This window comes from Scomber scombrus, chromosome 6, assembly GCF_963691925.1.
Source record: "Scomber scombrus chromosome 6, fScoSco1.1, whole genome shotgun sequence".
Taxonomy (NCBI): Eukaryota; Metazoa; Chordata; class Actinopteri; order Scombriformes; family Scombridae; genus Scomber; species Scomber scombrus.
This window is the reverse complement of record NC_084975.1, coordinates 14,713,204-14,736,504: the sequence shown is the minus strand read 5'-3', so window position 1 is coordinate 14,736,504 and position 23,301 is coordinate 14,713,204. Positions and strand designations below refer to the sequence as shown.

General features: G+C 39.9%; 2 protein-coding genes across 2 annotated transcripts in view; both read right to left on the bottom strand.

Moving 5' to 3' along the window:
- The window catches only part of LOC133981600 (membrane-associated guanylate kinase, WW and PDZ domain-containing protein 2-like), a 72,657-nt gene extending 69,915 nt beyond the window's left edge, over positions 1-2,742 (bottom strand). Inside the window, exon 1 of the mRNA XM_062420376.1 lies at positions 2,445-2,742. Within this exon, the coding sequence (XP_062276360.1) occupies positions 2,445-2,742 (298 nt within the window). The remainder of the gene's footprint in view (positions 1-2,444) is intronic.
- An 8,821-nt stretch (positions 2,743-11,563) lies between these two features.
- On the bottom strand, positions 11,564-21,745 carry LOC133981429 (guanine nucleotide-binding protein G(i) subunit alpha-1). Its single transcript, XM_062420106.1, has 9 exons — positions 21,263-21,745; positions 17,067-17,109; positions 16,403-16,544; positions 15,137-15,294; positions 14,898-15,026; positions 14,429-14,558; positions 14,153-14,306; positions 12,788-12,980; positions 11,564-12,611 (listed from the first exon to the last, which is right to left on the bottom strand). The coding sequence occupies exons 1-8, from the start codon at positions 21,378-21,380 to the stop codon at positions 12,790-12,792; spliced, it is 1,065 nt and encodes a 354-aa protein (XP_062276090.1). The 5' UTR covers positions 21,381-21,745; the 3' UTR covers positions 11,564-12,611; positions 12,788-12,789.
- Positions 21,746-23,301: the final 1,556 nt, after the last annotated feature.

Sequence of the window (23,301 nt, the reverse complement as noted above, 5' to 3'; positions counted from 1 at the left end):
CTGAACTGTCAGAACATCTAATTCAGGACTTCCCACAAACCATTCAACACTTAAACATCTCTGCTAGACAGAAACCTTGTGAGACAAATACAGGAGTGGTGTATGACATCATCATGACAGCTGTGGAGAACACTACGTTAGTGAAACAGCGAGGACCCTGAACAAGAGGCTGAATGAACACCAGAAACAGACTCGACATCAGCTATCTGAACAAATTCCATCCTTTGATTAAAGCAAAAAGATGTGGGTGAAAGCCCTACAAATGTTCCCAGTAAGAGGACCTTGAGTGTTTTTTTAATTTCTTGTATTTTCCTACAAAGAACTCTGTAACTTTGTTATTCATAAACCTTTGTTTGACTTGTTTATTACTGGAACGGCCCTTCTCACACCCCAAGTAAACTCTCAATCAACCTGCCTTAATATCGATATTACACAGTTGTAGTGTTGTATAAGTGCTTTCACAAAATCTTTACACAAAGAGATTTTTGATAAATAATCATCAGTAATGTGGATATATGGTAAATGGACTGTACTTATATAGGGCTTTTCTAGTCGTTATGACCACTCAAAGCACTTTATATTACATGTCTCATTCACCAATTCACACACATTCATACACTGATGGCAGGGGCTACCACGCAGGGTACCAACCTGCTCATCAGGAGGAAACTAACCATTCATACACATTGGTGCAGCAACGGGAGCAATATGGGGTAAAGTATCTTGCTTGGAGGAGCCGGGAATCGAACCTCCAATCTTCCAATTGGTGTAACTATCTGGTAAGTTCAGAAAATGACAACAATACTTATACCATATCACAATATCCAAACTCTAAGACAATATCTAGTCTCATATCATGATATCGGTATCATGCTGATATATTTTCCAGCCCTAAGTCGAAGAGTAATATGACAGCAAGAGAGAGGATGAGGACATAAATAAATAAATAAAAATACAATGAAAGGGACAACAAGCTGTGCACAAACAACAGAGTGCTCAAGGACATTCTCAGCAAAGACCACATTCAGCTGGAGAACAGTGTGAGGTGGGTAGTTAAACAGATACACTCATGTTTAAATGGATAAGAGAGGGAGGGACGGAGGGAGAGAATAGACCTGTCTGAAATACATGCACATTAACATTTAACCCCTCACACATCATGGGAGCGGGTTAGGGTTAGGGTTGCTCTTACTCTGTCAGCAGCTCTAACTCAATAATCAATCACATTGATGCAACCCATGGAAACACCACGATCGAGAGCGAGCAGGCAGGCGAGGAGTGTGAAAACAAATCCTCTCTGAGCAAACTCTGCAATGTCCAAAAATAAAAAGCAGTTTGAGAGTTTGATTTCTGCTTTACTCGTGTCCCAGAAACAAGCCACTGTAATGCTCATTTCATGGCTGAGAACTCAGCCCCTTTAGCCAGTTATTAGGACTTAAACTGAGCCTCAGAGGGTGTGATGAGGCTGTTCCTTCAATCCAATGTTCTAGTCATATACAGATACCCTGTCAGCTTTTACACTGGCTGACAGAAGCAGGTCACTCAGTCAACACTGTTGCCATAAACCCCACAGCTATGCTCAGAAACATCACAACAAGCCAGCTTCAGAGGCCACAGTAATTATACAAAACACTGCACCAGCTGACAATAATAAAACACTCAAAGGCTCATCAAACCATGACTGCAAGAGACCTGGACAATTATTTTCCACTTGTAAATTCAGAAAGGTTTCATAAGCAAAGATAGTTTGAGTGTGTGTATGTGAGTGACATTGGGAGGGCGGGAGTTAAAGCACACCATGTTGACTACACAACCAGATCTGATCAATATGACCGCAGGCTCTTCATTAAATAGGCTACCTACGTTTCTTTCTTCTTTTTAAAAAAAATCAGTGCTTAATTACACAGTAATAACAGTAGTAGTAATGGGGACAGGCAGCCAGCAGAGTCTGTGTGTTTTTGTGTGAAGCCTGTCTGTCTACAGCACCAAGAGAAAAATATTTCATCCACGGCGCAGGCCTGTTGGCTGAAACAAGCCCAGTCTTTTCGACCAAAATAAGGAGAAAACCGCAGGCTGTGGCATCACGCCTAAACGGACACACCCCCTCCAGGCTGTGGCATCAAACCAGCGACACTGGGATAAACAAACGGCGGCTACTCCTGGTTGCGATGCAATCATTATAGTTACTGATCCTGGTGGACTGGACCCATCACTGCGGTTCGTAATTACATTTCACCAATAAACAGGCCTGAGCAGAGGTTTACGCTTTGTCCACCTAAACACACGGATTCTCCTTCTAGTGCAGACTGACAGATGACTACACAAATGACATCTTAATCACACCAGTCACACACACGTCCACAAACACTACACACACTCCTCCCCGCCTCTTAAATCGGCTCGGCAGTGCTCTCCTGGCCCCTCTCATGCTTATCATGTCTCACCTTGTTTGACACATTTGAAGCGGACAGGGTCTTTGCAGTGTTTAATCACGGCCAGCACGTCCCGGGTGGTGAGTCCGGCCACTGGCATGTCGTTGACCTCCAGCAGCAGCTCATCCTGGGCCAGTTTGCCGCTCTGGATCAGTCCCTTCCCCTGCTTCACCTCGCCGAAGTAGGGGAACTGGCCGTTCTCCGCGCCCCCCTTCAGCTCGAACCCAAGCTCTCCTTCCTTTCCCCGGGTTATCACTGCTTCGTGGACTTTGTTGGTCCAGTGGTTTTTCTTCTTGAGGCTCTTAGACATCGTTAGGGCGAGTTAATCACCGCGGGCTGGCCCATACAAAAGCCTCCTACCGTCTCATCCCTGCCTTTGTGCGACCGGCTGCAGCTTTACAGCGCCCGTGGCTCCATCATCACCGGTGCACGCCAGGCGCAGTGTCCGCTCGGCGAGCCGAGCAGTCGGGCAGAGGGCTGCAGTACAGCACGGCGGCGGATGAAATAATTATTACACTGTCAGACACACAGACGCAAGATACAGATCCTGGCGGATGACCCGGATGTGAAGCCTGAAGGAGGGGAGAGATGAATGGTTCTGGTTCGGCGTAAAAGGATGGAGAGGAGGGGAAATGACAGGAGGCGCTTCGCTCTCGCTGCACTGCCAGGGGCGCTTCCTCCGGCTCACTGTGATCACACACAGGCATGACATGTAGGAGGAACATTTACACTACTTACTGTATAGCTACACCTTACCATAGAGCCTTTGATTTACCTGCAAGTCTATTTGGGACATGGGGGGGGGGTGCTTACTATGCAGCATCCTATCAAACGTAGAAGAAAGCCATATTTAGAGAGAAACAACTTTGTGATATTACTAAACAACTTTGTGATACTACTATTTTTCAAGGGGAATGTGCAATCCATATTTGTGTGTATCCATGTAAACTAGCCCAAAACCCTCAGAGGGGGCAAATGCACTTACTAATTGATCAATTGCAAAGATATTTGTTAATACTATATGAAGCACAAAGTCAAATGAACGATTGGCCTTATTACCAAATCTTGAGGATCCATCTTATTGAAGGGCTCCTTAGCTAAATTAGTTTTTAAAACTGTATTCATCGAGTTTCTGGTTACCTGTGGTAGCAAGAACAAGTTGTTAACAACATTGACATATTATATTTGTTAGCAAACATTTGCCTATGTAAGCATAGAGCAGATAGCCTACAGAGCATCATTAGCATTCATTTGAAGTGTTTTTGTTGTTCATTCTCCTTTTAGCTTTGATATGGAATGCGCCAACAGGGGAAACGTTTCTCTCTCTTGTGCCAATAAACACTCAAATATGTTCACAAATATGTTCACAGCCAGAAAACCAAAACAATGAGCTGAAAGATGTTAAAGCACTATGTACCACTGAGAGGAACTGCAGACTTAGGTGATAATGGTCTGTGAGTTGATCATAATGAATGTCCCCATTGATCCATTACTGATATAAACATATTCATTATAGCTGTTTTGAGGCCTATAATAAATTATTTCAAGAGGGTAGGACAAATAAGAGGGTTAAGTGGGGGCCACAGCACATTTCTGCCACAAGGCCCCATTGTGGACTAGTATGGCCCTGTATGTACAGTACCTTATCATATGCAGCAGTACATTCATGCACTACAAGCAGTAAAAAAAAAATACTCCATGAAGCTTTTTAAACAGTTGTAATACGAAAACAACTTTTTTTAATTTATTTTTTTATTTCAGCCTCTTCAAGTCGGTCGACATTACATAATTGCCATTATGACATAAATCAAAGTCCGGCAGAGAATGACAAATCCTTTTGTTGCTATTACTTTTTCATGGTTGCACGGTTCTCCAAAGCCGGTGAAGTAAAGTTTCATTCAATATTTAACACATAAGTCAAGAGCTGCTCCACCAGATCTACTGAGGATGACAGTCCCTCTTACTGCCACTCTCTGTAGTGCCTTTGAGTGCAGGAGTGAGTGTGTGTGTATGTGTGTGTGTTTGTTTTGTATGTATGTATGTGCTCCTGTATAGTGAGTATCCTCCCTGGCAAACAATATTACCGTACACAAGCTCTGTACATTTGCAACCAGTAAATAATCCATGAAGAGCAGTGGATTCACTCTGAATGTCACTTTACTTACTTCAGTGTCTTGACATTTAGGTCATACTTTACATTCTGCCAAAGCAGATGCTTGAGACACTAATTCTATGCAGATGGTGCAGACTAGATGATTATTAAAGACCACCACACTGTAGAAAGAGTACTGGTCTAATCCTGAAACTGGCTGGATTAGGAGATTATACACACTGAGGGGAAATTAATCCCTGCTTTGCTTTATTTGTGCCTCTGCTGGTGGATGTCAGAACTGCACTATGGCTGACTGAAAATGTAGTTCAGGGTTGAGGGAGCATGTATGGAGGACTGAGAGTTTGTACATTTTCACCACAGCAAAATACTAAACCAGCAGATTAACTCCTCGCTGGTTTACAGGAGTACTAAATCAGGAAATCAGTTGATGTCGCCTTCAAATAGAACACAAATCGGTCACTTTATAGCTTTTTTTTGTTACATAAGGACTGTTTTTTGCGTGTACAGGACAAATCATGCACAACATTTTTGTCTGATGCTGGTCTATCTATATCTAGATCAGAACTGTTCATTATTTTGGACCGTCCTTTGAGAATAGAAGTGACAGAAGAACAAAAAGAAAACCCATCAGCTGTCAAAGCTTTGAGCTGGAGCATCTAAATTTGGAGTCACTTCAATCGACTCATCAGCACTCTGAGATTTTGTCTTGACAGGATATAGAGCAGCGAACGTTGTCTGGGTGGCCACTCACACCTCAGCGTTAGCAGGAGGTGTGCTTACACTAGCCCCTAACAGCATTGTAATGAAGCCCTTTCATCTGATTGTCATTGCATACAGCATGGAGAAAACAGCCCTCTTTGAAAACTGGGCTTGATCAGCTACAGCAAATCCATCATGTATTTTACTTTCTGCTACAACATTAATGAATGAAATAGGTATTAAATGGCATTCTGCACACCAAACCATCTATCCAAGCTTCCCCAGACTGTCTGTAAATATGTCTGCACCCTGTTTTGCACACTGAGTGAAGGATGGAAGAGGAGGAAAAGGATATTACTTTATATCATCATTATAGACAGAAAGTAATGAGCATCCTAAAGCAGACTGCCAACAGCAGAAGGCAAAAATACAATAACGCGAGGCAGTCTGCGCACTCAGAGGAGGAATTTCAATAGAGCTTATATGGATTTAGCTCACTGCCTCCCTCATTGACTCTCTGCTTTGTGCATTTGTTGTTAGGGAAGAAATGTGCATTAAGTTGTTTTTATTGCACGGCAGCGGCGAGGGAGAGTGGGGTCACCTTCACATAAACACTCATATTCTCTCAACAGAGCAAAGCGACTCCTCCTGCCTTTATCATCTTTATTTTATCCACTGATGTGCCAGAGCTTTAAGAGACAAAACAGGCTGCAGACAAACATAACTCTTTTTCTACTGTCTACTGAGACATTAACAATGTTTGAAAGACATTTTAAACTTTAAAATTTAATTTTAAACCAATGAAATTGAATAGACAATACAGTGGCAACAGTGAGAGACCCATGGGTGTGCTGGACTTGAGCAGCAGTTAAAAATCAGTTTCAAATCTGCGCCCACACACATGCACGCACTCAAACGCAACACACACACACACACACACACACACACAGACTAAGTTAATTAGACTGGATGGCTTTAGGGAATTGGCAACTAAATCACGTTGGCTTTTTCTCCAAGCTCACAATGAGATTTAATTATGTAGTGAAACTTGTGATGGCAAAGTATACCTGTGGAAAGTCCAGACTGAGTCCGAACCAAACCACACAGACATCCTCACAAGAGTCTGACTCATAAATCAATCATATCAGCTGATATTATATGATCACAGATAATATTTGACTACAAATCTTTTATGCTGACTTGTAATTTTTCATTTAGTTTTCAGATTTGGTAACTCTTTCACTTTGTTAACAACCTAAACGATTGCATCACTGTTCATTATGAAGATCAGTAAGTGAACGTGTCACTGCTCTGAACCCTCTGATGTGTGGCATTTAATTAGACTTATAAGCTTCAGTTTAGTATGATATTCAGTTGCTCGCTCCTTCAAACTATTATGTTCAGTTCAGATCAAAGCAACACTTACACAATCATAGTTTATAAAGTTTTAATAGCAGCCAACTATTTGTGACAAATTTCTCACAATAGATTTTCTTTCTGTGCCTTTTTTGGGGTATATAGCTTTTACCCAGAAAGTAATGTACTGTGTATCATGACTGAGCCGACAAACAGTGCTCCACTGGTGAAAGCTGTTCAGACAGTGACAGTGGGGATTTAGTACATTCAGCTCAAGATTTGGTGTTAAAGATTTAATTTGTACATGTACTGAAAACCTTTAGGAGTGAATGTCTGCTGAGAAAAAATAAGAAATTGCAGTACAGAAATGCAGAAAATGACACATATCTCCTGCTTTTGTTCAGTACATATTTTGGGCATCATCGTGTGAAAGAGATCGCTTTTAGTGCAAGTACAAATACAAAGACTTATCACCTGACACAGCAGTTATAGCATATTGAGGGTTTTAGCATCTTTCAGTTGACTGTTTCGATTTTACAGGTCGCACCTTTGTTGTTTCGGTTCAATCTCAGCGATCTCAAAGAAGTTTCCAGTCATTTTGAACAAAAAAACTCTGATAAACCCACAATACTCTACCTAACCAGCACCAAACAGCAGACAGATTAAGTTAATGTCTAGCAGGTGGAAAGTGGAGCAATTTACAGCTAAATAGCCCAATAATTCCTTCAAGAGTTGGTGGAGACCGAACCAGAGCTAAACGTAAAGTGAATGAAATTCATCAGGTGGCCAGACTATGTCTCCAAACTAGTGATAATGTTGCTCCATGTCTGTAAATGTGTCAATACAAAACTGTATCGTGGTGCCTTAAGTGGACTTAAAAGATGCAGAAATGGAATATAATATTCATAATAATATTCATGCTTTAACTAGTGTATAATCCAATGAAGAAAAAAATGGTTGCGTTTTTGTTACATTAGAATGAGCACTTTATATCCACACAGAGAGTAGATAAGAGAAGACAAACCAAACTCTGGTTCTAAAGAGAGCCTTCTGCGTTTTTCGCAGGTTTTTTTAATCACTATATATGCTCCTACAGGCTTGGATGGGGAGGTGGAAGAGTATTGCTAGATGCCACTGAATCCTACACACTGAATCTTTAAAGGATCATTATCAAAATGCATGTGTTATAACAACAACATGGTAATGTTAAAAAAAAAAAAGAATATGGGCTTATATCTATCAGATTTCAAACATCTAATGGACAAACTTATATAACATAAAACTCACTACATGGTTTACAAAGTCTATCTTCTGTGCAGGTTTCTCAGATGTGAACTCTTTTAATGGCACATATGAAGTCTATTGAGCTACAGATAAAAAATGAGCTGGTTATTACACACTGTTTTCAAACAATTTCTTTTGGTGAGATATATGGTTTGGATTCCTTTTGCTTTGGACTCCCGGGTCAGCTGCAATCTGAAGTGATGAGCTGTTTGATCACCATCATTAGCATCATCATCCTCTTCTCTTTCACTCTTTCCTCAAGTACACACCTGCGTTTTGAAGAAGCCTCATATCCACACTGTTTGATCTCTGAGGTAGAGCTTTGAGGATTAACTAAATGACTCTGCAGTTAGCTTTTAAATCACACAATGTCTCCCAAAAATAGTGTCCTCTCAGCTAATGCTTAATCATTGTGCTTGAGCAGTGATGGCTTAAGTCTGCATAAGACAGGAGTCAGCCTTGGCACTGCTGTGACCCATTTGTAGGATGTTAGCTGCCATCATTTCAGTGTTTATGAAAAAATATAAAAAATGAAAAAGACTGTAATATGACAGTTGTTGTGATAATCCTATCACTATCTCTAATTCTATTCCTTTAATGCCTTATCGGCTCATAAATACTGGAAAAGATTCTGGGCCACAGTTCTTGCTTTAAATCACCACAGTTTGGTAGAAAATCACTTTCTCCTCTCGTTCTGGATTAATTAGTCCTAATCTTGGGGCATTTCTAATGGAGATTGTATATAAAGGGCCAATACATCTTTGTCAGGAACAATCTATGTTAATTATATTAAGACTTTTGATTAGATCTTCCTCAGTTGTCTCCTTTATGACCATTAAGCAGTCATCTATGTTGGCCAGTACATGCAGTTACTCTCTGTGTCCACTAGAGGGAACTATTTACTGTCCAATAACCTGGAAGATGCAATTAAATCCTTTTAAATATCACTTCTGTTGGCTTCAGCTTCAGGTTAATTTAAGGATAAACATTGTAAATAGTCTACTTATCTATAAATATATTCATGAAACTTGCTCTTGACTACTTAGAGATATGGTGCAGCGATGTCCCTAGTACACTGTAGGGTTAGGGTTCATTTAACATTAGTACTGGGCTTTCATTGATAAATACCAGATATTATCTGCTACTCACCAAACCAAAAACTAAGACACTGTGCTTTCTGTAGTTTAGACCCAAACTGTGAAATTATGACTGTATCTGAAAAGAACATCTTGTAACATCAACAGCTTGTTTTTGTTGCTGATTTTCTTTTCTTTTTTAAGCCTTGAGCCTGTGAAAAAGCACACCTAATTAGATTTGCTTCTACCTGGAATATGTTAATACAACACCACAGTCATCCTTAAAATTATGTACTTTTTAATTTTTTTAAATTTTATTTGATTTATTGATGATAATGATGGTGGCAGTGTTTATGATAACATGAACTGGGAAGGTCATTCTTCATCATGGGACACATCCCATGATAAAAAATAATTATAAGCACAAGGTTCACTTTTTTTGTTATTCCTGAAGCTTTATGTCATGTCCCTCTGCCTTCTTCAATGAGTGGAGCCAATTCTTTTTTTAAATCACATTAGAAATTAAACAGTTTTAACTGTTGCTCAGCTCACTTTTTACTGGGTAAAGCGGCATTTGATGTATAAAATCTTTTGTGATTATGAAAGCATGAGACATGATTAAACCCACATTTCTCACAAGTAAAATTTGGTAGTAGTGTTGCAGCTAACAATTATTTACCTTATTGTATTCATCTGACCATTTCTTTCTTGATTAATCACTTTGTCTAATAATGGACATAAAATTGTGAAAGTCGAAGTCGGAATTGACATCTTCAACTATCTTTTCTGCAAACAAACCTCTAAGACACAAATATGTTTATACGTAATAAAACAACATATACTTAATATGTGACCAGGAAATGTTCGGCATTTTGCTTTTTAAAATGACTTCAAAATAGTTACCGTTCAATTCTCTGTTGATCGACTAATCATTTCACAGGCGTTTCTGCATTGATGTCAGTGACGCAGGGTAATTAGCAACAGGTTTTCACTGTGGGGTACACCAAGGCTCCATGCTGGGTCCAGTCCTCTTTTCCATATGCATACTCCCTCTAGGCCATCTGATATGTAGACAATATCTGTTTCCATTTTTATGCAAACAATACACAGATCTAGCCATGCTGTGATCCTGCAAACAATTATCAGAACACAGTCAACTTGCAAAACTGCTTTCATAACATTCATAAGAGGATGTCACAACATTTCTTGCAGCTTAATGTTGATAAGACAGAAAACATTGATCATAGCTCAAGATATGGTAGATATCAGTCTTGGTTCATTGCACCATTCAGGAGGCTAACCTTGCATTGCAAAAATCTTTTGTCATTTTTGATCAAAACCTCAGTTTAGACAGGCATGTTGAATCAATGGCTCAATCCTGCTTTCATCGTATCAGAAACACTTCAAAGATTAGGCCATTTCTTTCTGCCAAACATCTGGAAACTGTCATCCACATTGTCATTACCAGTTGATTGGACTACTGTAACTCCTTCTCTGGCATCAGTAAAACATCCCCCTCTAAACTTGCTACTTGTTGCTTTTCGTATTAATTTCAAGACTTGAAGTTATATATCAGACATCTTAATGCCCAAAGGGTCCCTGAGATCCTTGAAAGTGACAGAGCCTTTGCGGTCACAATCTGCAGGGCTAAAAACAGTTTACTCTTTCAAATTTGCAGTGCAGATTTATTTTATTTCTTAGACTTCTGCATCTGTTACATGCAAGCCGTTTCCATACGGGTTCACATAATAATGAATAAGTCACAACCTGATAGCTCTCTGTATTTCAGTTTTTTATCTGTCGTCTGGTTTGAAATTCCCACGCTGTTCGGATGAATGTGTACTGCGGCTGTGGCTCAGGAGGTAGAGCGGTCGTCCACCAATTGGAAGATTGGTTCGATTCCCGGCTCCTCTAGTCCACATGTCGAGGTGTTCTTGGGCAAGATACTTAACCCCAAATTGTATGAATGTGTATGATTGGTTATTTTCCTCCTGATGAGCAGGTTGGCACCCTGCGTAGTAGATACCCTGCCATCAGTGTATGATGTGTGTGAATGCATGAATGAGACATGTAGTGTAAAAGCGCTTTGAGTGCTCATAACGACTAGAAAAGCGCTATATAAGTACAGACCATTTACTGCTCAAACTGTATGGGCAGAGACTTACGCCAGCTAACTTGAATAGGAATAAATTAATTTAATCAGGCTGCTCCTCTAGACTTTCCAATTGTTACTGGAATGTTGATTGTCAAACGAGTTCTTTAGAGGGTTGTTGACGCTCAAAACTATTTATCCGCCTCTTTAAATTACCCTCACTGGCAGAGGGGGGGAGACAAGAGTCCACCTTTAATCACTTTTAAAAACTTGCTTTTAAGTGAATTAATTTATATTTCATGCAATCTTTGTCTGTTTTACAATGCACTGTTTTTATAGTAATGCACTTTGTACACAGTAACTGTGTTTTGAAAAGTGCTACATAAAAATGTATTTCAGTTCGTTTAACTTTTGTACATTGCTGTCAGTTGCATTTTATGTTCATCACCATCAGTCAAATGTTTTCCTGAAAAATTCATACCCAATAAAGACATGAGAAAAAGTGTTTGTTGCATAAGATGCCATGGTTTCACCATAGCAGCTCTTTTATTAGCAAAATCATGGAGATTAGTCCACTAATGTCCCCATCCAATGGAAACAGAGGGGCTGGGATGTATGGGGGGGATATGTAACTTGAAACCATCACAGATCATGATCAATAACAGTGTGCTTGTACCCAGCCACCTGTCTATGCACAGATCTACATGTGGTCCTACTGTCTGCTACAAGGCCGCCATTGGCATCCTCTTTTCAAAGCTTCTCTTTACGTCACGATTCAATCAGGAATGTTACAGTTTGTAGCGGCGCACCAACAACGTGCTCGCATTAATTAGAGAGTAGATTTTTTTTTGGTCGCTTAGAAAAATAAAACTTTGAAAGAGGATGACAAGTAGAGGAATAAAGTCCCTTTTTTCTATATTGTGCACACATCCACTCACGCACACACACACATCCACATTCAGTCCATGCATGCCAAATTACTCACACAAGCTTCAATTGAAACAAAGCTCCCAATTGCTGCACACATGCACATCTGAAAAGGTTTACATACAGCTCACAGTATGTCAAAGTGAATTGGTCTGTAGAGAGAATTGGTCTTGCTTAGTTTGTCCAAGGAGGAGAAAAATGACGTGACAATCAGAGGAAAAAATAAAAGATACTATGGACTGGGGGTTCTTGGAAAGAGTCAATGGTAACATCTACATAAACCTAACATCTACGTCAACGTAAAGAAAACACTGCAACTAAGGCATGCAAGGCACAAGCACTTACAAACAAAAGACAAAAGTGTTCATTCATGGACAAAAAAAAAAAATGCAGAGGCCCCCCTTTTCATATAAAAATTAAAAATAATGATAGGTAAAACAAGCACATTTTAAAAAGTGAAAAATCCCCGGCCATAGACAGTTGTACAAATATTTTACACAAAATGTTTTTCTACACTCCGTCTTTAAAACTTTTAGAGATGAACATAAGTTAATAAGAGGTTAAAAGTGACACTCAGCGGTGTCAGTGAAGTTCAGACTCAAAGTCACTTGGTAAGTCGGCCACCAGGCTGCCTGAGCAGAAAGAGGAAAAACAAATGCACTGCGATTAAAGAAGACAATAATGTTAATTAAATTCTCCAAAAATCTAAATTACACGAGGAAGAAAACTTTACAAGTTACCCATCCGCAGGCAAAAACAAAACAGAATCTAACAGCATTCACACTGACTATCAGCTTGCCCTTGTTACCTTTAGAAAAGGCCGCAGTCCTTCAGGTTGTTCTTGATGATGACGTCAGTGACGGCATCGAACACAAACTGCACGTTCTTGGTGTCGGTGGCACATGTGAAGTGGGTGTAGATCTCCTTGGTGTCCTTTCTCTTGTTCAGGTCCTCGAACTGGCACTGAATGTAAGCTGCTGCCTCCTCGTAAGTGTTGGAGCCTGAAAGAAGGCGAGGGGACAACAGGGACACAATTAGTAGAACAAAGAAATACAAGGACATTGTATCAGAGCTTGATACAACCAAATATAAGAGTTGTTGTTACACCTTAGTATTGCAAAATTGGCAATTAAAATGAAGCAATCTTACTGCCTTTAAAACTACACTAGGTGTTGATTGAAATGGGACTATAACTGGACTATACTATATCTGATTCAGTATCAATTTTAAGTTAACCAGTCATTTCATAATAACAAATTGTTTGAACTCAGACGAAAGTTTGTAGTTTACAAATCCATTGTTTGAATTTTCTTCAATTATGAAGCATCCAGTTTGGCCTGCATACCACCGAGTGACTTTACGGAGATCTGCTTTGCTGTATTTCACTCACAATGCTAAGGTTTATTACTAAACAGTAACTGAAGGAAAATCTGAGATGTTTTGCTTATGCTGCATGACAACTTGCTGAAACTGCAGCCTGTCACATTTGGTGGGCTTTGAATCACATGGTGGCTGACTGATGCACATCCTCACATCGTAGCTTAAAAACAAAACTGTGACAGTTTTTGTAATGTTAAAACTGGTAAGACTACATGCAAGGAGGGATTATTTCTTGCCCAATTTCAATTATGTGGATGCATGAGTGAAATATGAGTATTAACAATGATTGGTGAACTGAACAAGGACACGTTGACACAAACATGAAGCAGCCCACGCAGTTCAGCAGCAGAGCAGAGAGAAGAATAGAGAAACATCTTTGTGTCATCTGAAGGGGTTGCCACACCTTTCAAGAGGCCACAAGGGGCAGACAGGCTGAGAGTGTAAGAAAATGGAGGACTGAATGTGAAAGAGTATGTTCTGGATGTACATGTGTAAAAACGGAACATTAAAAAAACAGGGGAAAGAAAAGGTAAAACCGTTACATGTGGAATTATTTTATTTTTTATAGGTTATTATTACCCTGATGGCACAAGTTAGTAGAAAAATAGTTTTGAGTATGTTTCTTTCAGCTTTTTCATCGGCATAATTTAAATTACCTTGTCTAAAACCTTTAAGGCCTCAACTAAAGAGTCATAGAAGACATTTTCATGATGTTTAAGGACGTGCAGTCCTGCTGTCACAGTGTTTGCACTTAAAAACCAACCGGACTATCTGATGTCTCTCTTTCTCTCACCTGCATATTCTGGGTAGCAGATTGTAAGAGGGCTCTTCTTGATCTTTTCCTCAAACAGGTCTTTCTTGTTGAGGAAGAGGATGATGGAGGTGTCTGTGAACCACTTGTTGTTGCAGATGGAATCAAACAGCTTCATGCTCTCATGCATTCGGTTCTGTGTAAGAGCAGAGTCACACAATGGTAACCAGTCAAGGAAACTGCAAAGATTGAATTTAAAAAAAAAAAAAGAAGAAGAGTAAAGGATAAAAAATTTAAAAAATAATCTGAATGCGTTACCATCTCTTCATCTTCAGCCAGCACCAGGTCGTAATCACTCAGAGCCACACAGAAGATGATGGCAGTGACTCCCTCGAAACAGTGGATCCACTTCTTCCTCTCTGATCTCTGTCCGCCGACATCAAACATTCTGTAGAGATCACAGACACATTTTCATTCATTAAAATGCATCACAACTCTGACAATTCATCCTGTCAGCCACTTATAATAATTCAATTTTTCCATGTAACCACTTTGTATTCTCAAAAGGATCCCTGGATGCTTTACTGGAGAGTACACTATACGATCTTCCTTTGATTCAAAGACATGGGAGTAAGCTATTTCTTTGTAGGCATGTTAACAGCAACTAGATTAACTATGAGAGAAAATTATGTTTCACAAACTGAAAGGGACATCAACAACAAGGAGAGCAGCAGTGAGCATGTAAAAATGGTTAAATGACTGGACAATCAGTGGAGGTTGAGCTCACTTGAAATGCAGGTCCTTGAAAGTGAAGTGTGTTTCCACAATACCGGTAGTTTTGACCCTGGTCCTCAACACATCCTGTTGGGTGGGCACATACGAACCATGGGATATTCTGTCCAAGTCATTCAGGTAGCTTTGGGAAGATAAAAATCAACATGATGCATAAAAATAGGTAACTATTGCAGATTAAGAGTTAAGTCATTTCTCTATCAAGTACAATCTGGGTCAGTGAGTCCTACTTACTATGCTGCTGAGTCGTTGAGCTGGTACTCTCGGGAGCGGCTGAAGCAGGCCTGTACTCCTCCGTCCTTCCACAGCCGCTGGATGACCCCGGCCAGCTCGCCTGTCATGAAGCCCTCCTCTGCTGAGCCGGCCAACACAAACAGCTGCCGCGCATCATCCTTAACGAGACAAAAGCCACTCCAAGTCATAATCAATCGTTTTTTCATATGTTTACACATTCATGTCAGTTTTGCTGTGACATGTTACTGGTTGGTTGGTTGTTTGAAAAATGCTAATTATGCCTCAATTATTAAAAGAAACACAAAAAAACCAACCAAATACAAACATTAAGACACATTTACTGTGTCACAGCAACAAGACATTAGATCTGGTCGAATAGCATATAATGTTTGTGGTGTAATTTATCTTATGTTTCTGTGTGGAAACACGTATAGACTGTGAAAAGAAATCAAGTGTGGGACAATAAAGACGATATCTATAATGCATTAATCCTAGCTGACGGACTAAATTAAGTCATTTTTCACAAAGTCACACCAGGACATTTCTGTCACTTACAAATGTTCCTGTTTTTGGAACAAATGAGGTGATGAATTAATGCAGACAAATTAATATGTCTGCTCCAGTCCTATTCTCCTTGACACTGTGCATAAAATTAGATTTTATAAGCTACAAAATGTCTGATGAAAATTGATTCTCTATTGTATAACAGCATAGAAATCAGGAAAGAAAAGGCTTTGGGTGTAAAATTGGTCACGATGACAGAGTAAGGCCAGTCACACTGAGGCAATGACTAAGCCTCTTGTTATGCCAGGGGGAAAAAAACAGATTTAAAAAAAAAAAAAACACAAGTGACAATAACTGCACTTTATTTAACTACAGCATGTGGTAACAGAAAATAGAGAACTGAAATTTTACAGATAAAGACTGTTAAACTTTAGTTGACCAGTATCACTTCAGTGCATGAACAAGAAATTAGAGATGTCCTATCAGCAGTGCAGCAGGGTGATCATCTCAACTGATGGACCAGCGTACACTTTACATCTGTAAGCCTTTGCTTTAATTAAATATTGTCTATTTGATACTGAATCCCTGCCAGATTTATTTGACCTGCTGCTGATGGGGGGGAGTGACAACAGCTGCCCACTAGGGAAGAGTGACATAAGACTAAGTAACTATTGCCCTTATAGCACTGAGCTATATATCAATATTGAGGAGAAAAAAAGGCCTGAGAACAGTTAAATGCCAACTTTGTTTTCCTCCACTTACCGCTCTGGCTGCATCAGCAAAGTCAATCTTGAGACGTCCCATAGCTCTGATGATGGCAATAATGGACTGGATGGTGTTGCTGTAGACAACTGCCTTGTACTGCTTACACTCCTCCTCTGAGTAGCCGGCTTCATGGATGATCCTGAAACAGAAAGAAAGGACATTAACAGAGGTATACAAGTAGCTTTATTGCAGATTTGTTCATAAAACAGATAATTATAATCTACATTACAGAAAATTCCAGGTAAGAAACAATAAATGAAGCAAATTTATGGCTGAAAAATGTCTGAAGTGTCAATTCAGTGTGCAATGAGGCTGAGTGAGTAAACGGCTGATTGTCCATTATAAAGGGAACAACACATGAGTGAACTAATGAATGATTTCACACACTGTGAAAGTGTTATGGGTGTCTCACCTGTTAATAACTAATAACCACAGCTGTATCAGGTAATTTGGTCTATATATCTATATATATATATAGATATATATCTATATCTATATATATGTATATGTATATATACACACTAAAGTGTGTGCTCTCATGCAGTCTGACAAGTGTCACTGAGACTGAAACACTTTTATGAAAATATGATTCTCTGAACTAACACTACTTTAAGCGTTTCAGCATGTGTTGTTAAATGTGATGACGATCATCGACACTTACTTCATCTGTTTAACAATTGTACTCTTTCCAGACTCTCCAGCACCTGAAACACAACAGTTGAGATAAAAACAAAACTTGTGGTTAGTTATTGCTGCAAAATGAACAATTCTGCCAATAAGGCATCACAATGAGTTTGTTTGAAATGGTCATTCTGGCTGGTTCTCTTGGCGCAGTTTCCATCCGGTGTTAACATGTGATCTGTAGCTCTGCCCATGAGCCTTTTGCATTTACAACTAGTATTAAGATGCGCTCATTTTATTTCTGCATTATAATCAGATCTCAATATACAAATTAGTTGAGCATGGCTGGCAGACTTGTCAACAAACATGGCGCGTCCCAAGAGACAGACGTAATTCACTTCCAATTTATTCTCTGCAAGGGAGGACTTCCAAACTGCTGCTAAAATTTGTAGCATAAACTAGCAGGAAGAGGTGGAGTTAGTTGACCTTTCAATGTGCTGACTGGCAGAGAAACACGCATGTGATCACAGGTATGGACTGCATTTACACCTGGCTGAGATCTGGATGATCCAGATGTTGTCTGTCCGATCCAATTGCATTCCCATCCCAATACATTCTTTGTGCATTAACATTCGTTTTACATTTATCCACATGATGCATCCAGATACAAATCGCTCCTTGCTGCCAGGTATAAACTGGGCATGGGATACCCCCTTGTGTCATTTATTAATGCACTGTGTAAACTAACATGCCCAAACATAAAAATAGATATGTAAATAAATATGTAAAGTGGAATTTTGCCTTCAGATTCTGACAAAGGTTTTGTTTTATTAGTCTGCTTCTATTTCAATCAGGAGATGTATAGATAATCTCTCAAAAACAGGTCACCTCATTTTTGTTTTAAAGCATATTCTTTGTTCGTTCACTTATTTCAAACACAAAAGTTGCATTTTAGCACAGACAAATGATTTTGCATTTGTCAGACGATGAAAAATGATCAGAGTAAAACACCAAACTTGATACTCATGGGAATATGAAAGTACACTCATCAATTTTTTGATTCATTGTGCTGCCGTACAATTATAACACATCAGTCAAGCATGAGCTGCTTTGTTAATGAGATATTGGCAACTTAAATATCACACCAACAAAAATCACTGCCAAACACAGAATTTTGTTCACGCTAACCTGAAGCACATCACCGGCTGCACCGTCACCAACTGCAGTGAGGATGCGTCTCAGGCCAGTTTAGGCGGGTCACAGCACAATTGGATTAATCAACTGGATCCTCTCGTCAATGAGATTATACACAGCTTAAACATCCCCGGGTTAGAAACTCATGCTGCATCAGGCTAGCGGGCCAGGCTCAAAGCTGTCAGATGCATCTAATATGGACCATTTGATTTATATGAAATCAATACACAACACTACTTTGAGCTGTATGTCGTCATCACAGCATTAAAAAGGTCAAAGTTAAATAGTGTAGGAAATATAAGATGGTGTAAATCTATTTGAATTAACTAGGTGCACAGTTTCTCATGTCACCTCTCCAGCTCCCTCTGAGGTACCGGCATGTTTTCAGCTGAGCACACAACATTTTAATTACCTGACCTCTGCAGGGACTCACAGCTCCCTGGTGAGGAGAACTGTTCACCAATTCGTAGTCCCATATGATAAACAGCCGCGCACCACAGACACAAAGCTAATATTACTGCAAACATCATAAAACACTTTGATTTCTAGAACCACACTCACACCTCAGTGAGCTGCTGGAACTAAGAGGCTTAATGGTCGGCAATTATGACAAGAAGTGGAAAAGGTAAGCGAGTTCAAGACTGTAAATGATGTTTGATATGACTATACATTCTCCTTTAGGTTATATGAGACGCATAACCCCCCCGCCCCCCAGCGTACAATAAACACTGCGCCTGCATCTATTCTTTGCTGCTTTATCTGCAGCTGTGAGACACAAATGCTTCTGCACAAAAACAAAAAAAATGTACGATTTGCCTTTGTGCAGTACACAAGCAGTGTACATCTGAAGCAAACCTCCCACTCAAAACACTCGTCTCAAAGCATGTCATTTGCAGATTACTGCATTAATGCAAACACCCCAGTGGGTGCCTGACAGAGCAGCAAACTGCAATAAGCATGTCAGGTAAAGCTGCGTATCTCTCTGCCTCATACAGAAACACACACATTATAAAAAATATATCCAACGTTACAAATGTGGCAGTGAAACACATCCATGTCTTCAAAGAAATATGGTAATTGCCCCATCAGACAATAAATCAACAAACCAACCCCACACATCTCATGCAGGTGTTTGTGGGAATCGTGACAGGAAAAAAAACACAACCATGAAAATTCAAATAAGGTACGTTTCAAATGACGCACAGACATACAAGAACTGACTGCTGCGGCTGACGCAGTACATGTACAGTGTAGACATGGTGTCACGCGCACAGACATATACACACAAATTAAGTAAAAGATGCAGAAGAGCCCTGCAATGTGTGAACAGCTCACAGACTGCATGGCCCAGGCAGACATCCACTTAGCATGCACTAGCTGCTTCTGTTGTATGTACACAGTTGCAACAAATGCTTATTGCCGTCAGCAAGGCCGCACAGGTTGCCACGCTGCCTTTTGGCTGTCTTTCCTGACAGACAGTCAGCGGTGGTCATCAAGTACTATTAATGTGAAGAAATGAGGGAATGTGTGGACGTTTTCCGTTAAATTAAACAATTCCAGATTAAGCTGAGAGATGTTTGGATTAGTTGTGGTATCATTATATGACTTTAATGCTGTGTTTATGTCATCTTAAAGACTGCATGACATTTGAGTGATAAGACTTTCTGGACATATTTGCCTGTTCTAGCTGATTGAAATGGGAGTGAAAGCCTCCGCCTGTTAGGCCACCACATTCAAATGATCACACTAATGTCTTTTCTCTCTCAGACACCCCATCACCTCACCATACTTTGGATAAAATATAAAATCACCATTAGTTATACACAAGATATCGCCACACTAAACTCAAAAATGTGTTTTGCTCATCATTACTTGAAGAATGAATTTATGTGTACATTGCAACTAGTTTAGGAGCCCATCATGCAACTATCACAAGGACTTCTTTCAGTTGAGTTGGAGACATCTAGTGTTTGATAATTGATTTATTTACATGAAAATGTTTTGTTTTTTTTTTTATAAATAGCAGCCTTTTAAATTAAGAGAGAATGTGTACTCTTGCAAGGTTGTTAGAATTCACTTTAATATTGAAGGTTTCATGGCGTAAAACATGTCCGGATGGACTATTTAATAACTTGTAAAATAAGTAACAAATAACATGTTTTCCAAGCTGGCTGAGTTAACTCAAACTTTCAGACTACTTGAGCAGTTGGTATTATCTCTAAAAAAAACACCACTACATCAACATCTACGTCGTATGAGTGGGTTTTTTCCAATTAACTTTAAAATCAGTGAACACACACACACACACACACACACACACACACACACACACACACACACACACACACACACACACACACACACACACACACACACACACACACACACACACACACACACACACACACACACACGGTAGTTTCCACCAGTTTGGGAGTGAACCGGCCTCTGAAAGTGCGTTAGTGTTCATTTCATGTGATGGATGACTGAGAAACGGGAAGATAGCATTGAAACTAACAATGAATACAATCTGCCACACTGGCGACAACTGTACACACATTTTCAGACAAGCAGACCTGTTTTCAGATAACATTTGGATGATTGTTTGATGTTAAGCTGCTAGCTAATCCGAGCTACCGTAGAGGGAGGCTAGTTAGCGTTAAGCAGCTAAGAGCTAAATTAGCTTACCGACCAACCTGACGCTAGTGGGGCAGCGATTAAACTTAATCACCGAGTATTTAATTAACGCTGATTAATTGTAATTTGCCGGGGATAGAAAAACAAGAGGGACAACAGGGCAGCTAAACTTTTCAGCTAAGTGCACCACCGTTCACATGAAGCCCCAAAATGTCTCAAAGTGCTCGGTTTGTTTGTGTTTCACCAAAGTTCACCTCCTGTGGAGACTAGACGCCACTGCGGCTAATTTAATGACATATAAGCTCAGTTGTGATGTGTAAATGTTGGCTATATGTTTGCAGTGGTAGCAAGGGTACCTCCCCAGCTAACTACAACGACACCCCGTCCATCCATCTTCCTTCTTACCGAGCAGCAGCAGCTTCACCTCCCGGGCGGCTTTCTCTCCGTCGTCCCGCAGGTTTCTGTCGATCATCTTGCTGCGCTCCTGCGCCGCCTTGTCGTCCGTGCTCAGAGTACATCCCATCTTCTTCTAGACCTCCGATACAAATACAAACAAAAACTGTAGACGAGACACAACTTTTGAACTACGAGCGCTACGACATGCAAAGGGCTACCGAGCTAGCATCCACTAAGGAGGGAGGAGTGAGGAGGAGGAGGCACGCTGGTCTCTCCAACTGTTGAGATTCAAACACGCCCTGGCCTCACACTCAAGCCTCCGGTCAAAGACGCCTCAAATGTGTCTAATAACTGCCGCAGCTGGCTCTTTTACTGGCGTTTCTTCCTGTAGAAGCAGTCACGCACAGCCAGCATTAATAAAATTATCAAATTAGAGGAGTAGACGTGTAGAGGGCTGCTTCTGTGTCCGAGTCTGAAAATGTTCGTTTCCTGTTCTTCTCACATAGCTGTGAGCTGCGCATGCGCTGCAGAGCAACAAGCCTTTCTTTCAAAAATCTTAAAGTCTTCTTCTACTCAAAATATGGGTTTTCCCTTTACAACCACAGTTGGATTTGTGGGGGCTTCACTGTGCAGATTGCAGAATGATGTACAGTATGTGCAGTTTGATACTACAACGCTGTTTTCACATTCATTTGCTGAAAGTGGAACGTTTCTCTGTGCTCATTGAAAATCAGATTTTAAGGGATGGGCCTACAAGCGTGATATGTGACATCATAAATAGTTTTTGAAGACAATCCTGTTCCAGTATTCAATTTTCACAAGCGTGATGTAGAAGGTAAAAGCTCAAGCAACACAACATATTATAGGAGAACTTTATTAATTAACAGACCAATGCGTTTCAGCTTGTGGCCTTCATCAGGGTCATCAGGCTACAAGGTGGAACGTGTTGGTCTGTTAATACAGTTCTCCTCTACTACAAGTGTTGCTGGAGCTTTGACTTTCTTCACACTTTTTTCCCTCTCCATGCACCTTGGGAGTATGTAAAGTTGTGCCAGGAACCTCCACCCTGTTTCACAAGTGTGATGTAGAAACCTGAGGCCCGCAGTGCACAAACACTAAAAATGGACTTCACAGTGAAGTAGGAGACATCTTGTTTCCAGCAGTTAAACCTTTGAGATTAAATATTTTTGCATATTTGTAGAGGCTGGATATTTAATGAGGGAGAAGGAGTAGCTGAAAGCAAGAAAAAAAGTCTGCATACTGCAGCTCCCAATGCAGGTAAATCTAATAGGATATCACAAGTGACTTTTTGAGCTTAATGCTCTTCTTCAGACTCAGGGGCCGAAGGAGTAAGTGATCATGTGATCCTACTTTATACTTACACTCCACTACATTTCAGAGGGAAATATTGTACTTTCTACTCCACTCCATTTATTTGACAGCTTTAGTTACTTTTCAGATAAAAAAAAACTTGACACAATTGATAATATAACAGGCTTTTAAAATAAAACACATTGTTAAAGATGAAACCAGTGGTTTCCAACTTTTTTATCTTTTGACATCTTACAAAAAGCAGTGTGAAATCAAGGTCACATTTCTGATGTGCATGAATTTTTAACCGCTCCACCAAGAGTGATTTTTACCTCCAAATTTAAAATTTTTTAGAAAATTCCTTTCCCATTCATCATCTCAAGACAAAATCTTAATTTTAATCATACATTTGATTAAGTTCTTCAAAATTTGAGTATGGCATATCATGGATTACTTTTCATTTAGAGTATAATTTGTTTTTCCTTAGTCTTCCTTAGTAGCCTATTTCCATAGTTTTATCGACCAGTTCATTGAAAACATGTCAGGTTTTTAAAGTTACTCTTACAGTGTTTATTCTCCATCATATTTGGTGTATAGACAATCAGGCGACAATCCAGGCAAATCAGCTGCAATTAGACTGTGCCAAATGTTTGTTTTGGATGAGTATGCTGTGTGTGTGAGTGTGTGTGTGTGAGTGTGTGTGTACGCGCACGTGTGCTTGTGCATGTGCATATGGT